General features: G+C 37.8%; 1 protein-coding gene across 1 annotated transcript; it reads right to left on the bottom strand.

The window, feature by feature from the left end:
• Positions 1–15,600: 15,600 nt before the first annotated feature.
• LRP88_00315 (SDR family NAD(P)-dependent oxidoreductase) lies at positions 15,601–16,428 on the bottom strand (the record flags this gene model as incomplete). The annotated part of the gene is made up of 2 exons (XM_083237031.1): positions 15,601–16,278; positions 16,336–16,428. The coding sequence occupies 2 exons, from the start codon at positions 16,426–16,428 to the stop codon at positions 15,601–15,603; spliced, it is 771 nt and encodes a 256-aa protein (XP_083107400.1).
• Between the last annotated feature and the right edge of the window lie 695 nt (positions 16,429–17,123).

Below are 17,123 nucleotides of genomic sequence, written 5' to 3'. Positions count from 1 at the left end.
TTCCTCAGGAATCGACCTCGGTGAAGGAAGGTGGAGGAGGCTTTGGTGACTTGGCGGGCTTAGGTGGTGATGATGGGGTATCGTCGGGGACGGGAAGTAGGGAGGGAGAGGTGGATAGACGGGGTTCACGGGAAGGGTGGGTAGGGGTAGTTTTCAGCCGTTTGGAGGGCCGGGGATCGGGGTTGGATTTGGGAGGTAGAGGGCGACCAATTTTGATCATTGTTTGTGATGATTGATTGATGATTATTATTATTGGGATTTATTGTTTGTGATTTATTTTATTTGATGTGGGATGTGGAATTGTAAAAGGGTAAGAAGCAACAGGTGGGAAGAGATGAGGGTTCGGGTTATTATATTGAATGGGAGTGTTAAGGTACAGGGGGTGGGGAAGGTGACTAATTAAAAGAAAGGAAGACGGGAGACGGGAGACGGGAGACGGGAGACTTCTGGGCTGCTAGTCAAGAATTAGATGTCGTCAAGAAGTGGCCAAAGGAGCATAGATGGTAGTCAGGGAGAACGAATGAGAAAGGTGGAGGAGAGATGGAGGCTTAGAGGTTTGAGGAGGGGAGGGTGCGCACGGACACCTAAACCCAGGTTTAGGTGGGGAGGGCGTCCAAAAATGGCAAGTTTACTGGTAGGCTTCTAAAATATTAGGGGCTCGTGGTATGGATAGCCCAAAGACGCATAACTTTTAACCCTAACCGGGACCGGTTCGGGGTGATCTTTGACTGCAATTATACTTCTTATCCTAACCTAATATTATTATAAAATACCTATAAACTACTTCGCCTTGCTTATACCTCTCTTTACTTATTATTATCTCTTTTTTTATTTCTTTTACCTTATATATTATATTTTAAATTATTTTTATTTTAGCTTATATTTAATTTTTTTCTCTTATAAACTTATATAAAATAAAATAAAATAAAATAAAATAAAATAAAAAACTTATTTTATTATTTTATTACCTTCCCTTTATATTTTTAAATTATAAAATAAACCCTCTTAATCTTAATCTTCTTATATTTCTATTATTTCCCTTACTCCTTACTTACTCCTATTTTATTTTTATTCTTCCCTCTCTTAACCCCTTATTAAGAACTAAATCTTATTAATAACTCCCTATAAAATAAATCTACCTTACTTACTTTCTTACCTCTATACTTATTAACTCTTTTCTCTTTTACTTAATAATTATTCCTTAATAAACCTCCCTTATATGCCTTTATTATTATATAATTATTTTATTTTATTTTATTACTCCCTATTTCCCTACCTATCTAATTAATTTATTAACCTTATGCTACTATACTTCTTTTATTACCTTATATCTACCTAATTACTTTTAATTATATTGCTTTCCCCTAATTACTTACTTATTATATATTATCTTAATTACCTCGCCTCTTTATTATTACCTAATTACCTTGTGTCTCCTTAATTACTAGATCTTATTATAACCTTTATTTACTTAATTACCTTAATTATCTTAATTACCTTAATTACCTTAATTACCTTAATTACCTTAATTACCTTAATTACCTTAATTACCTTAATTACCTTAATTACCTTAATTACCTTAATTACCTTAATTATCTTAATTACTTTAACTACCTTATATATAACCCCGCTCTAAACCCTACCTGACCCTATGCCCCTATATCTATATATAATTAATCTAATATTATTATACTACTACTATTCTACTAATATATTCCTTATATTATATTTATCCTTAAACCTATATTATTTACTATTTATATTAATACCGCATTTTTTATCCCACTTATTATTATATCTTATCTATAATTAAAGCCTATCCTATATAACTATTAACCTCTACCTTACCTATTAATATATTTTCCCTCTATGCCTATATATATCTCTATTTACTTTACTCCCTTTACTTTACTTATTATATCTCTTAAACTATGCCTTAAATTATTATATATTACTTTATTCTTACCTTTAACCCTAATTACTCGCTTAATAATACTAATATTATAAATCTATTATTATTACTTCTTATTAAAACCCACTTTCTTACCTTAACCCTTTATACCTTATCGCATCGTAGCTTAACTTATAAACTACCTAATATATTCGGTTTATTTATATCCCTCTCTACTTAATTAAATTTCCTAATTATACTTATATCTTATCCCTTAAAAACCTATCTTTTATATTAACTCTATCTATTATTATTATCCCTAATATCTTATCTACTTATTCTTTCTCTACCTAAATCCTTAACCTAATAAATATCCTAATTAATAACCCTTTATATTAATATATCCTCTTATATACCTTCTTAAATCGCTGCCTATTACTATCCGCCGCCTCCCACGTCCTATAAATACCTTATAGTAATCTATACCTAATATATACTAAAAAACTCTTAAACCTCTTCTTCTTAAATATTTCCTCTTTAATACCCTTAACTTTCTCTATAAATAATTCCTATATCCCTAACCCTTTCTTCTGGTATATATCTATTCTATACTTAACCTTATTACTATTATTACCTCCTCCTACCTTATACACGATATAATACCCACTTCACTTATCTAGCTCTGCCTTAAAATCCGCCATATCTTATACCTCCTTTATTATATTTAATACTCGCTCTATCTCTATCTACTAGATTAACCTCCCACTTCTCTCATAATCTACCTCTATCTTAGCTACCCTCCCTATCTCCTCTCTATTTAATACTTAATATCCTTTATCTATTTATCCCTTAACTTCGCTTTTTTTAACTATCCTTAACTCTAACTCCCTTTCTTTCTTCTTTTCCCATTTACTCTCTCCCTTCTTTAATAAACGCTTAATAAGCTACCTTCCCTCTTATACTTCTCCCCTTAATAACTCCTTTTTCTCCTTTTTACCCCCTTTCCTTCCTTTATCTTCTTATTTATCTTTAACCCTACTTAAACTATTTCTAGCTAATATAATAAGAAAAAAAAAAAAAAAAAAAAAAAAATAGCTTTTCTTTCTTTACTCGCTTACCTTATACCTATTAATTTCTCTCTTTATGCCTCGTTATATTATCCTTACCTCCCTTATTTATACCCTAATTAATATATTACTATATAATAATAAAATAATATAATATAATAATATAATATTTCTTTATTTAAATTATAATAAATTACTCTCTAAAACCGCTTACTTATTATTTTTATTTTATTATTTTTACTAACCTATAACTTAAAATAATCTCTTTAGTTTAATAATAATAATAAATAATTAATACTAATTATAAAGATAGGCTTATTTTAATTATAGCTCTAGTAATTATTATTATTATTATTATTATTATTATTATTACTATTATCTAAATCTACTTATATCTATAAGATATCTTAAAAATAACCCCTATTATTAGCACTTACCTCGCGTATAAAGCTACTAAATAATTAAATCCTAAACTATAATTCTATTTATTATCTCTGCCTTATATAACCGCTAAGTCCTATAAATCTACTTAATATATTTATTTTTATCTTTCGCCGCATTAATATTAAATTCCTCTATTATTATTCTATAAAGCCTCGCGCTTCTCCCCATAACTATTAATACTAGCATTACTTAATCGCGATATTAATACCTCTCTTGTCCCTTTTATATAACCATACTATATATATCTCGGCAGACTAAAGGGCTTAGGAGCTAAGGTTACTCGCTACGAGTCTAATAAGATAAACGAGATAATATAGCACTCTAATTAGGCTTTTCCCGAATTCTATCCTAGAAACTTATATTACTATTATTATAGGCATCTAATTAGAACTATTACTATTATTATTTACTTATAGGAATAATAATAATAAGAAGATAAATAAATCCTATACCCTAGAACTAACCTAGTTACTATTATCTAAGTGCCTAGAATCTATATTTGCCCCCTCTACTAGAAACCAAAATAACTTTAGGAGTTATAGGCATCACAAACCCCTAATTTTATCTATCTCCTCTAGCTATATCCAAATATACTCAGGCCCCTTCTCCTCTAACCCACTCTAGTCCTACTAGCCTATTATCTCTAGCACTATACCTCCTAATTAGCTTATACTAATACCTATAACCCTACTATGCACCACTATATATGCCGTGATAAACCGCTATATCGTCTTAACCTAAGCATATTACGCTTTATAATACCATATATCGTGCTCCTCTTATGCCTCCACTTTATTACTATATTTTAGATCTATCTCTTTACGGTATACTATCCGCCAACATAGCAATATTAGGAATTAATAATAGCTATACCGCGCTCTTAGGCCACCACCACGTGCCTAGTAATATTAAAATATCTTAAGCTAAGGCTATACTTCCTCGGCCTCTATCCGGTATAAGCAGCGTTTAAGCTTATGTGTCTCTATGATTAGGCCCCATTTATAAAAAGCATAAAGTATATACCGCATATGGCCTCCGCGGGCGCGAATAAGGTTATGCACCTAATGAATTAGTAGGTGCTTAGCTATATATGCGCCCTGATTTAGCTCGAGTGGGAAGGATTTTATTGCTTTTGCGACCTCGGCGCAGATAAGGCTAGGCTAGAATAGCCTCACCCCCGGCTAGGCATTATCATCCTAGGTCCTAGTAGCCGCCGTAACGACTTAACATAATGCATTCCTACTCCCACGGGGTTAGCTAGTCCCTTACTATTGCCTTAGCGTCTAGGAAGGTAATATAGACTAATCTATAAATAGGTATTAATTACTCTATGTATTAGATGATGTGCTCTGCCGCTATCTCTTTATTACTCTCCCCTTCCTAGGTAAAGGTAATACTAAGATAGACTTATAATCCTTATTATTTATTATTATAGAGGAAAGAGGTTAATATAAGATAAGAATAATATATTATTTATTAATTATATTCTTTAATATTAACTAATAGTAATATAGATATAGATAAGGAAATATTAAGTAATAGGAAATTAAGTAATAAGCAAAGGGATTAAAGGGGTTAATTACCTTACCTTTTTATATTACTTACTTTTTATTTCCCTTCCTTTATTATTTAATTTATATATAACTTTAACTACTAATTTATATATTTTTATTTATCTAATATCTCTTATTATATTTATCTAGGTAAGGGTTATAAATAAGGCCCTAAGGTTATATATTAAAGTACTTTTACTTATATTTATACTTCTTAATTTAAAATATATACTTTAATTATTATAAATCCTACTTTTACTAAGTATTTATATAATATTTTAAATCTTAATACTAAGTTAAATTAATAAATAGGCGCTATCTTTAATATTAAAAGCCCGACTTAGCGCATATTACTATTTATTATATATAGCCTACCTATTACCTTAAAATTATTATTATTATTATACCTATACTCTTTAACCCTCTCCTCTATAGTTTAGATAGCCTATTAATTCTTATATATTACTCTTAAGCGTCTATAATATAATATAATAACTATATTAGTAAGGTTATTAGCTACCCTCTTATTACCCTCCTTAAATGCTTTTATAGTCTCTATAACTTATTAGTCCTATTTATCTGCGTGGTCTAGTTTATCTCCTCTAAAGAATTTAAGGTAGTATTATCTATAAATCTCCTTACTCGCTCGCGACTATATTATTTAAAGTATTTCTAAAGACTTTCTCGCTCCTCTATTATTTATATCCTAACCCTTAGCTATAAGAAATAGCAATATCCTTTTATATAATATGCTATAACTAGAGATCTTAAAACTATCTAACTAGTTTCTAATATATTACCTTATCTAGAGTTAGGGGTAAGACTTTAATCCGGAGGGTTATTGCTACTTGCCTATAGTAGCTTATAAAAAAGTCGATCTAGCTTATCTAGAGTCCTATCCCGAATGCGTCTAACCATATAAAGCTAAGGTAGTTAACTAGCCTCTACGATAGGAAAGATCTATCTCTTCTTAAATAGCTCTACAGCGCAGCTAAGCTAAAAGGCATTAAGGCTAATACGATCACGCATGCTCCTAACTAAGTCTCAGGTAGACCAATAGTAGCGGCAGCTTATATTATCGGCGCTATCTATCTAGCCTCTATCGCTAAAGCGGTATCTATAAACCTCGGAGAGCGCTTATGAAAGGTTATCCTGCGTGGAGATACGATGATCTATATCGTTAACCTTCCGCGTCGGCATAGATGGCTCAGAAAACCCCGCCGACTCGGCCAAAGGGCCGATATAAATAATAAAAGCCTAAGTAAGGCAGTATTTAAGATTCACCGCCTAGCTCTCCTTCGTTATAATAAGGAGCTTAGTATCCGACGGCTATGGAAGGATCTAATAAGTTAATAAGACGATCTGCCTAAGCTGCGCGTATTATTATATCGCCTTAGTCGACCCAAGCGTTATCTCAATAAGCTCAATGCTACGGCGTATTATAATGCGAAAAGGGAGAAAAGACCAGCCTCTTTGACGCTTTATAGATATATCTATAGAGCTAGGTGAGAATAGATTATTAAAGAGATCTATTATATTAGTTAACCGTAGCTTATTTCTAGTAATAAGATATAGCCGGGTATAGTTAATATTACGCTGGCGATTATAGAATAAGTCTAATAGCCCGTCGTAGTAAAAGGCCGGAGGACTAGACTCCAGGTGTCTAATTATCGCCTTATCTATAACGTCAGAGCTTATCTTCCACTTAGTACTCTTTAGAGCCGCGCGCTAGATATCCCGCTAAAAGAGCTTGATAGCTATGGAGTAGAGGTATTTAAGCCATAGCCTCCTTGCTACTACGTTCTCATAGACTTAGTACCATCCTACCTAGCTCTAGGCTTACCATATCTAGATATAAATATCGCGAATATCCTTAAGCACTCGCTATTACCGCTTATAGTCCTAGCATAAGAGGTTATTACTAACCGCTAATTAATTACTAACTTCAAAAGTAAACCGCTAGGTATTCTAATTAAACTTCCCTAGAAGCTATTAACTAAACCCATATACCTTAGACGTCTTACTTAGGCCTAGTCCTTCTCGTTATACTTCGGCCGCCTGCGGTTCCCCCTCTTAGGGCCGCGTACGCTATGTTAACGTCTATCTATCCCCCTAGAGCACTGGCTCCTTCGTGATGAGGGATAAGTCATAGCTAAATCGAAGTCCGCGGAGTGCCGTTGCTATAACGATAGTCTTAGGCAGCGAATACTTCAGGCCGGTCTATGCCTTAATATACTTAAATAGGAAGCAGTATCGATTAATGCTGGCACGGAGGAATCTAGCCATTATCTGAGAAGGAATGGCAAAGAAAGGGTAGTCTCCTATGTTATCCTCTGATGCCTCTCTTAGCTGAGCTAGAGCTGGAGCTGATAAGAATAGATCCGTGATACGCCGTAGGAGGGCTAGCGACACCCGGTCCTCCGCCCGGATGCTATATATAAATTAGTGCTATGCCAGTTCGAGCGCCGACTGCACCGCATCGTCATCCATTTCATCCTAATCCGTTTTATCCTAATCGACTACGGGAAGGTTACGATAAATACGGAGCTTGCTGAGCCTATATGCATATTACACCCTAGACTAATGCGCATACGCTCCCCGCGTAGAGTTGCGCTAGTCGAGGAGATATAATAGGTCTAGGGCTATGCTCTCGGTATAGCGGTTCTAGAACAGGTATTACTTAGCGGCATCGAATGGGACCTTAACGAGGTTATAGAACTAGCTATAAATAAGGCCTTTCTGAAGCTCCTAGCTTCCTGGCCCGGGAGTGATTATTATATCTCTGGCATCGCGGAGGGTTATAAATAGGTAGGTGGTCCGGCGAATAGGTGGGCTATGGCGCTTACCTGACTTACCCTGATCGGCGCCCTCTTCCCGCCTATTAAGGCGATTCTAAAGCTAACTCTATTATAGCCGATAACGCCAGAGTCTATCTAGATAGCATCAGCGCCATAGCAATATATGCCCACGCGGTCCCATCTCGGCGGGTATTAGCTAGCGCCTAATATCGATATATATCGCCTATAGATTAATGTAGGTCTCGTTAACTACGGAGTCTTAGTGATAATGCCACTCTTTAAGCGTTAACTCAAGCGTAGGCCGCATCTATGTTAGCTTAGTATTCTTAGTAGCTATATAGAGCCGCAGGCCAGTATACTCGGGGAAAGGGGCAGCCCTTGCCTAGACTTCTTCCTAGAGAGCGGCAAGGTATTGAGACTATAGTATAACATAAAAGTGCTTATAGTGCTATCCTAACGGGTTACCTAGTGCCTCTTGCCTCTTTATGCCTATAAATCCCCTTAGTTCCTCTTTTATATCTGCCTTTTCTTCCTTGACCACCGCTTTAGCTATTAATGCTTCCTAGGGTACGCTTAAGTCTAATAAGGCGATAGCGTGGGTTTTAGGGATATATTAGAGTATATTATTGTCATTAATAATAGCTTATATAGTAGGCAGCGTTACTTCCTTATACTAATATATAAATCTTTCCCTCGGGATATAAGTCTACGTATAGGGATCGGAGAGCTAGCTGCGGAATAGGGCAGGGAAGAAGACCTAGATATAAGTATCCGCTAGGCTAATAACGCGCCTGAGGTAGTAATTTGGGATATTATAGAGAGGCTATATTATAGCGGCATTACCGTCTGGACCACTAGGAGAAGGGATTTCTATACTGAGATAGATATTATTAATGTAATTAAGAGTAATATACGGTTAAGTATACTATTAGAACCCTAGCCTAGCGACGCCGAGGGACATTGGGAAGCTATAGAGACTATTAATATCATATAACGATGAGATCGAGCTACGCTCTAGTCCTTATGACTAGTAATAATAAGAGTGCATACATAGGTAAGGCGGGCTTAACTCATCTACCGTTAGGCCTTCTATTACTACCTTGCAGGCGCTGCTATAGCGGGTAGGGCTATTTTCTAAATAAATTGCCCGAGGCCCGGGGCGTAATAGATCTTATGCTAGATCAAGGACTAATAGGAGATAAGTCTCGCTTATATCGCTATCTAGTGGGGTCTTACCCTCTAGCCGCTTTGCGATATCAAGGAGCGAGGAGCAGGTCAGTAAAGCCCCTCATTCCTTAGTTGCCTTTTCTATCTGGGCATAGTAGTCGTCTTTATGCTGCTAAGAAGTATATCCTATCGCGCTATTCCACTCTTAGAATAATAGCACGGCAGGGTCGGCTGGTTCCACGGTCCTATTAGCAGTATTATTAGCCGTAGTCTCGGGCCTTCCGCGTTGCAGTGCTACGTCAGCCTACCCACCGGCCGCGGCGTTAGATAGTGATAGCACGCCAAGGTATTATAAAATAGCATCGATCCAGTACGATATAGCACTAACCTCTCGCAGATCTAGGTTATATATCCCAGATAGGTATGGCTCCTACTGCGTCTAGTCGAGCTGTTTGAATAGCAAGGTCTCGTCCTCGCCCCGGCCTATGACTAGATCACCTATAGCTAAGAAGCACCGGGCATACTCTATTACTATGAGGCCATAGGTCCACCTATATACTTGCCGAGTCGTCGGCATATCATAGATCGACGCCGGTATAGAGCCTTAATGATCCACCATAGCATTATGGACCTCTCAGAGCGCTAAATAGCAGGAGTCATCGGGATAGAGGGAATTAAAGACGAGGAAAGATAATCGGGCTCGCTGGTAGATAGCGAGAGACTAGTGACTGATTATATTATTAATGCCCGGATGAAAGATGGGTATAATCGTATTATTATGCTAGCGTATATCTTTGATCTCGGCTAGGCTTAGCTATATAGCATAATGTTCGCCTAGCTGGATAGTCCGCATGAGTATAATAATATCCTAGTGGCTACTTAGCTTAATAATAAGCTAAATACCGCAGAGGATATCCTTAGTAACGAGGTAGTCCTATCATTTAAGCCGATAGCGGAGATTCTAGGTATAAAGCCCATAGTAACTCTATTTGACTCTAAAGTCTCTCGGTGCTTAACGAGGACGGTTAATAAAGTCCTGATGTTCCTATATGAACGTCTTGACGCCAGCAGCTAATAATAAGAGAAACCCGTCTTGGTTATGGGTATTGGCCCTCGTTGACTCGGGCGAGCCGTCTGGTGTATGAGGGGAAGGCCGTAGCCAGGTATGCAGGGTATTCTTTTGCTCCCGGGGGTTAATCGATTCCTTGACTGGCATGGCCATTGCGGCGTTTCGGTCTGCGGCCCATTAGAGGTATAATAGGCACTAGCAGAAGTGATAGATTAAGGGCTCTACCCCGCTAGATCGTCTGGTAATCCCGTCGTGCTTAAGGATTATAGTGGGTTAATCGCCTCTGGTAAACTAGGTTAGTAAGTAAATTATTCTGATAGTGAACTATAGGATCCTCGCTAGATCCTTCTTGCCTCTTATTATCTCCCGATCTGGGGTAATAAGTAATTACTAGACTATATCGACCAGGGCTTATAGTTCTTTATCCTAAGCTTTAAGCTATAATGGGCTAGGTTGGTCTTAGATAAACGCCGCGTCGGCTATGTTATATCCTTGTGATATAAGCTCGAGCTAAGCCTAAGAGTTTTTAAAAAGTAGGTAGTAATCTTATGTATTGACCGGACTTATATGGTTAGTCTATGAGTTCTTATCGTGGTTTTAAACTAGTGGGTTATATAGTATTGCTGCTAGGCCCGCTTTAGTCTCGCTTAGTTTATTATAGTCGCGATTATAAGTAGACTTAGCCGGGAGTAGAACTTTAAATGGTATAGGGATCTAGAGATGTGGCTCTAAGTAGAGGCTAATAACTAGATTTATCGTTAATAATATAGCGGGTAGGTAAGGTTAGTAATAATATATAAACTCTGCCTATTGCGATTTAGTCGGCGCGCGATAGGAAATAATAGCTTGCTTATATTAGCGTTAATAGTATCGCTATGAGCGTGTATATTATAATGTAAGTTATTCCGCTTTGGTTTGCGGCGCTTTTCTAGCGGGGTAGCTATGATGTTTTAGAGCTGGTTAAGATATTATCTTCTAGGGGAAACCTATATAGTAATATTTTAGCTTATTCCCCTAGCGTTAGCCACGCGAGATACTTATATTTCCCTTACTACGCATCAGAGGGCTAATAGTTATAGCTTATATAATATAAAAAATATTGCTTTTTTTAATAGCCATAGTTAATAAAATCACGACTTAATAGAGCACCTTATATTAACTAGATAAAGTATTATTGCGTTATAATATATATAGTAATAGTAATATCCTTGCATTTTAAAGCTTATCTATCTATTATATATAGTTTTCTAACTTTAATTTTAGTTTTTTTTTCTCTTAAGGATATAATAGCTAAGATTAGGGAGATATATTATTTATATTAAGACTTTCTATCCGTCCCTAAACTAAACCTAACTATATTCTAATATACTACCCCCTCGCCCACCTATTAGCGATAAAGATATAAGATAATAAATAAAGCTTAAAGCAAAGATATAAAGAAAATAATTAATAGAAGTAATCTTTTACTTAGCGGTTAACTATATATAGACTTATTATTTTTCTTATATAATACTCTTATTCTAGGGTAGCTATTATGCTATACCTAATTAAATTAAATATAAGCTAAGACTTTCTATATATCCCGCGCTAAACCGCTTTGAATTAAATATAAGCTAAGACTTTAATATGGGCTATCTTCTTATTTAACTTATTTTCCTCTCTATTTTCTTTAAAATTCCATAACTAATTCTATAAAATAGCTAGCTAATCTGGGAAATATCTCATTATTATTAAATAATTTACTTTAAATGCTAAGCCTGGACTGGTATTGTATTTTGAGAAAAGTGTACCCCGAACACAGCCGTTAGTTCCCTAACCCTAAGACCTATATCAACACATAAGTAGTTTTTGTAATAGATGGCCGACTTTAGCTGTAATATAAGACTTCTGAGGAGGTGGCTAATAACCGTGATCCGCGGTATTCCTTATATGTATGCTATCTTAGTGGCGGGGGCTTCTTAGTGCCGTCTCCTGGGCTAGAGGCAATGAGGATATCGCAGTCGTGGCATTTTTAGTGAATAGCGGCAACGAAGGTGGCTGCTATTGAGGATATCTTAATAGCTGGCGCTGTTGCCGCCGCTGCTGCTGTTGCTGCATTCGGAGTAATAGGTCGTCTTCTATGGCTATAGCCATTATGCGCCTGCTGTCACGCTATGCCTTATCTGCCGTGTTGATTAGAATAAACCCCTGCGAAGATAGGGGCTGTTTGATGTGGTGGCTCGATGATATGGCACCTTGCTGCTATTAATAGAGCACTTTATTCGGGACGTGGCTAATATGCTCTTCTGGTGGAAGCAAAGATGGTAAGTGCCGCTATTATTGCTATTGATTATTGTATTTAGAAATTATAGTGGTAGATATTATTCTTGCTAAGATCCTCTTATACCCCTGGTATGCCACCTAGATCGCTTGGAGTGCTTCGCCTGACCAAGGATATCCTTTGTTAGACTTATTGCTTTCCACTGCTTTGCGGCATTAATCGGAAGCCTATGCGAGGATAGCATAATCGATATAAGCACTAAGTTCACTCGAGGCATATACGCCTCTTAATATAGGATTCTCCTTTACCTTAGGAATATTTCCTAGCTAACTATAGATAGCTCGTGTAATAGCTAAAGCCGGTGGTCTATGGCGTATCTTAGTCTGCGGCTGGTGAATCGCATTATCCGCGCCGATGTATTCAGGGATTAAATCCTCCCATACCAGACGAAATATAGGATTAATGGCGTATTAGATGATATAAAATAAGCCCGTCTAGAGATCGCCGGTGCTAAAGCATTCTATATATTACTCATAATATTCTTTTGGCATTAAGTCGAGATAGTATTTCGTCGAGGGATCCCTAAACTCGGCCATATAGCTGCGGATATAGTCAAGGACCTGCCTTTCTAGGGTCTGTGAACGCAGGTCAAGCCAGGACGCGACATCGTCGGCGCCATTAATATCGTCATCTTCTCTGAGCCGAGCCCACTAATCGTCTTTATAAGCAGTCGCCTTAAGACTTTTAATCGCAGGCACCAGGTCTTCTCGTCGTAAAGGCTTATTATTCTCGTGAAGACTAATGATATTAGCGGGTTAGGTATTAACCTAGCGCACTATATGGTCTATGACCTATGCTATGACCTTGCCTTCCTCTTTTTTAATCCGTAATAAAGGCTATATATCCGGAAAATAAAGAGTAAGGTTCTATTAAAGATAGCGGCAAAGATTATTATAGGCTTCCTTATTAAGCGAGGTTAGAAATCTGGTTTGCTATATTGCCTTTGTGTTTAGTTTGCTAGTGGAAGGAACTAATAGAGTAGAGTTGCTATCGCTACTATTATTATCCTCCTTAGGATAAAAGACCTAGTATATATCTATAGTATTATAGGTATCGTTTTTGAGACTATAGGCGAGTATAGTCTAGTCTAAAATCTAAATAGACTTAAAGGTAGAGGTAAGAAGTGCCCTTAAAGTTTTAAGTATTTAATAAAATATATTAAATTAATATTACTTATATAGGATAATAGTATACCTAAGTTAGCTATATATTATTCTAGGTAAGGCTTAATCTAAGATTATTTAGGGTAAGAGAGGTAAATAAATAAATAATAGGTTTATTATAGATATTAAGGGTAAGTTACTTATATCATCTAATCTATACCCTGCGATCTAATATTATTTTAAAATATTAAATATAGTTTTCCTTAGAGAGGTTTAATACTAGTAGGTAATATAAGGTCTCTACCGCTCGCTTCTCTATAGCATAACGAGATAGCTAATAGGAAAGCGAGCTTTACTTATTAGGCATAGGATATCTAATATCCTTTTCTTGATACCCTTCTTATTAATATTTCTCTCGGTAGAAAATAGAGTAGGATCCTGATTAAAGGCAGAGACGAGCTATAATTAGATCTAACTATATATATTAGGCAGGGTGAGATCGCGATGGTTAATATAAAGCTTAATATTAAGTTCGACTAGTAGAGTATCTATATATAAGGATAAGCATTATTTATTATATATATATATATATATAAGTAGTATATTAGGTAGAGAAGATCTATAGATTAGGGGTAATTAAGAGGGGTTATACCTTTATTATAAAATTCGTAAATCTACTATAAATCGCTTAAATTAGAATGCATCTATTTTATATAGTTTTTTAGAGCCTTAATGCGATATTAACTAGCTATAAGCTTAGGTTTCTCGTTGCTATTAAAGTCAGCCTAGTTTTTAAATAATAATATATATTAATATTAGTCTTAGGCAGTGCTTTGATTAAGGTCTAGGATAGCATTAATTATTTTTTAAATGGCGGTAGCACTATAAGAGACCTAGACGTAGTGCTACTTAGCTCGACGTATAAGGCCGTTATTCTAAAAAGAGCGATAAAGATAGGCGATATAATTATGGTCAAGGGGCCTATTATTACTGTGAGACTAGGCGGAATAGAGGAGATAGATAGGTAGCTTAGCGACGGCGAGGCGGTAGGGCTCTGCTTGTTTCCTTAGGGAATTGACCTCGGTGAAGGTTTATGGAGGAGGCTTTGGTGACTTAGCGGGCTTAGATGGTGATGATGGGGTATCGTCGGGGAGGGGAAGTAGGGAGGGAGAGGTAAATAAAGGGGGTTTATAGGAAGGGTAAGTAGGGGTAGTTTTTAGCTATTTAGAGGGCTAGGGATTAAGGTTAGATTTAAGAGGTAAATAATAATTAATTTTAATTATTATTTATAATAATTAATAATATTACTTAATAGAGGATTATTATTATTAGGATAATTTATTATTTATTATTATTTTATTTAATATAAGATATAGAATTATAAAAGGGTAAAAAGTAATAGGTAGAAAGAGATAAGGGCTTAGGTTATTATATTAAATAGGAGGGTTAAGGTATAAGGGGTAGGGAAGGTAATTAATTAAAAGAAAGGAAGATAGAGAGGGGAGACTTCTAGGCTAGTAGTCAATAATTAGATGTGGTTAAGAAGTGGGCAAAGGAGTATAGATGGGAGTTAGGGAGAAGGAATTAGAAAGGCGGAGAAGAGATGGAGGCTTAGAGGTTTAGGGAGGGTCGGGGGCGTATGGATACCTAAACCTAGGTTTAGGTGGGTCCGGGGTAGAAAAATAGCAAGTTTAGTAGTAGGGTTCTAAAATATTCGGGGCTCGTAGTGTGGATAGGCCAAAGACGCATAACTTTTAACCCTAACTGGGACCTGTTCAGGGTGTTTTTTAATTGCAATGGAGCTCTCACTGACAACCACAGACCAAAGCGAACTTCTATCCTTTTTTGGGGCACCTGGGACCGCGCCAGCTAATGGTTTACAAGGAGTCTCGCTGAATGCATGGGACCCTACTGCTCAGGGTCCATCTCCCTCCCACAATTCGGCTGTTCAAGACCAGACAGACACGATTTTCTTTGGAGAAGGGGGTATGTCATTTCCCTGGTATGCCCAAGGCTCATCAGATGCGGAACTGCTTGACGCAACTGGAGGGATCATGCTACAGGGAAGCTCGGATGTTCGGGGACCGTACTTTGAGTGCGGATCTTGGATGCCTGCATAAGCATAATAATATTGCTTCGACAGCCAATCGATTTTAATAACCTTCATGGGATGGATCGAGGTAACAGCTTATATGTACAGCATTCCACCATTGGCGCACACAACGTCCCCAGACACCCATCTCGATCGTTCCTCACACAGGAAGCCTACAATCTCCGCAACATCGTTCTCCGTTCCCGCCCTTGGAGCAGCTGGGGTTTTTTTGTTCTGCTCCTCCATCCGAGCTAAATGCACTTCTCCAGCTGCTTTATACATATCCGTATCCACAGGTCCGGGATTAACCGCATTCACTGTGACGCCGTACCTGTGTCCTAGTTCTGTTGCCCAAACACGGGTCAGAGCCTCAACAGCCGCCTTGGATGCTGAGTATACTGATTGTGTGGCATAGCCACCTCTCGCAGAAATGGATGAGATATTCACAATGCGTCCGCCAGCATTGACGTATCGGAGAAAGGCTTGCGTCATGAAGATGACTGCGCGGACGTTGACGTTCATTATTCTGTCATACTCCTCGAGCGTTATCTCTTCGAGGAGGGTTGCAGCGGACCCAAGGCCGGCATTGTTGACGAGGATGTCGATGTTCGAGACATTGAAGGCGGCGAGGGTAGAGGCGAGGACGGCTTCTGGGGAGGAAGGAGATGCAGCGTCAGCTTGGATCGCATGGGCGGAGGAGCCGAGGTCTTGAGCTTTGCGCATGAGAGCATCCGCGTGAGGTTTAGAGGACGCGGAAACATAGGTAAAGGCAACCTATACTGTTGGTTTAGCATGTGTCTCGACAAGTTTGGGCTGGAGGTTGATACAGACCCTAGCACCTTGTTTCGCCAAGGTGAGGACGATGCCTTTGCCAATCCCACGAGCCCCTCCTGTGACGATAGCAACCTTGCCCGTTAGTGACATGTTTGTTGACCTTGCTGTGGCACATGATGCTACTCAGACGCGTCTGCGCGTCTTAGATATACAATATCCGTTGTCGATTATGGATGACACCAGCCATTCCTACATTAGTGCTTGTGGGGAAGCGTGAGAGCGCGCTCGGAGGAACCGCCGAGCGCGAAGTCTAAACAACTGGATCCTTATGGAGGGATCTCCGAGAACCAGATGGAGACATAGAACCGCATGTGATTACGCCTCCGATGCTACACTGGCCACTCTTACGCCAACGGATACCGAAATGGGGATAAAAATGCATCGTCTGATAGATTCGTCGGCGGTACTCCGCTCGGAGTGCTTCCTCGGCGCCGTCACCAGTTTGAGCCCGCTTGCCCGATACAGGAGCAAAGAGATTTTATTATCCCCTCGACTGTGTTAAGGCTCCAGTCGGGTCACTACAGGGATATCTAACCAATGAAATTGCGCAATATGAATGGTACATTATGTCCCACCTAAATTAACCTATGATACAAGCCCCAACAATATTTTGAGTTACAAATCGCGACATCACACTGCTTACATCCCCGCCTTGTTTGATGCCTCCTTTTATTGCTGCTGACCGGCCATACTCATGCTCCCGGTAGCTGTTATCCTCCCTGATGAAGCTTTAGTCGTCATATGCATTGAGGGCCTCCGCAGATATTGATTGAGAGCCCATTGAT

The sequence above is a fragment of the Fusarium phalaenopsidis genome (genome assembly GCF_050370095.1).
Source record: "Fusarium phalaenopsidis strain FUZ10S chromosome Unknown contig_32274, whole genome shotgun sequence".
NCBI classification, from domain to species: Eukaryota; Fungi; Ascomycota; class Sordariomycetes; order Hypocreales; family Nectriaceae; genus Fusarium; species Fusarium phalaenopsidis.
The sequence above is the reverse complement of the archived record's forward strand: the minus strand, read 5'-3'. Positions and strand labels throughout refer to the sequence as shown.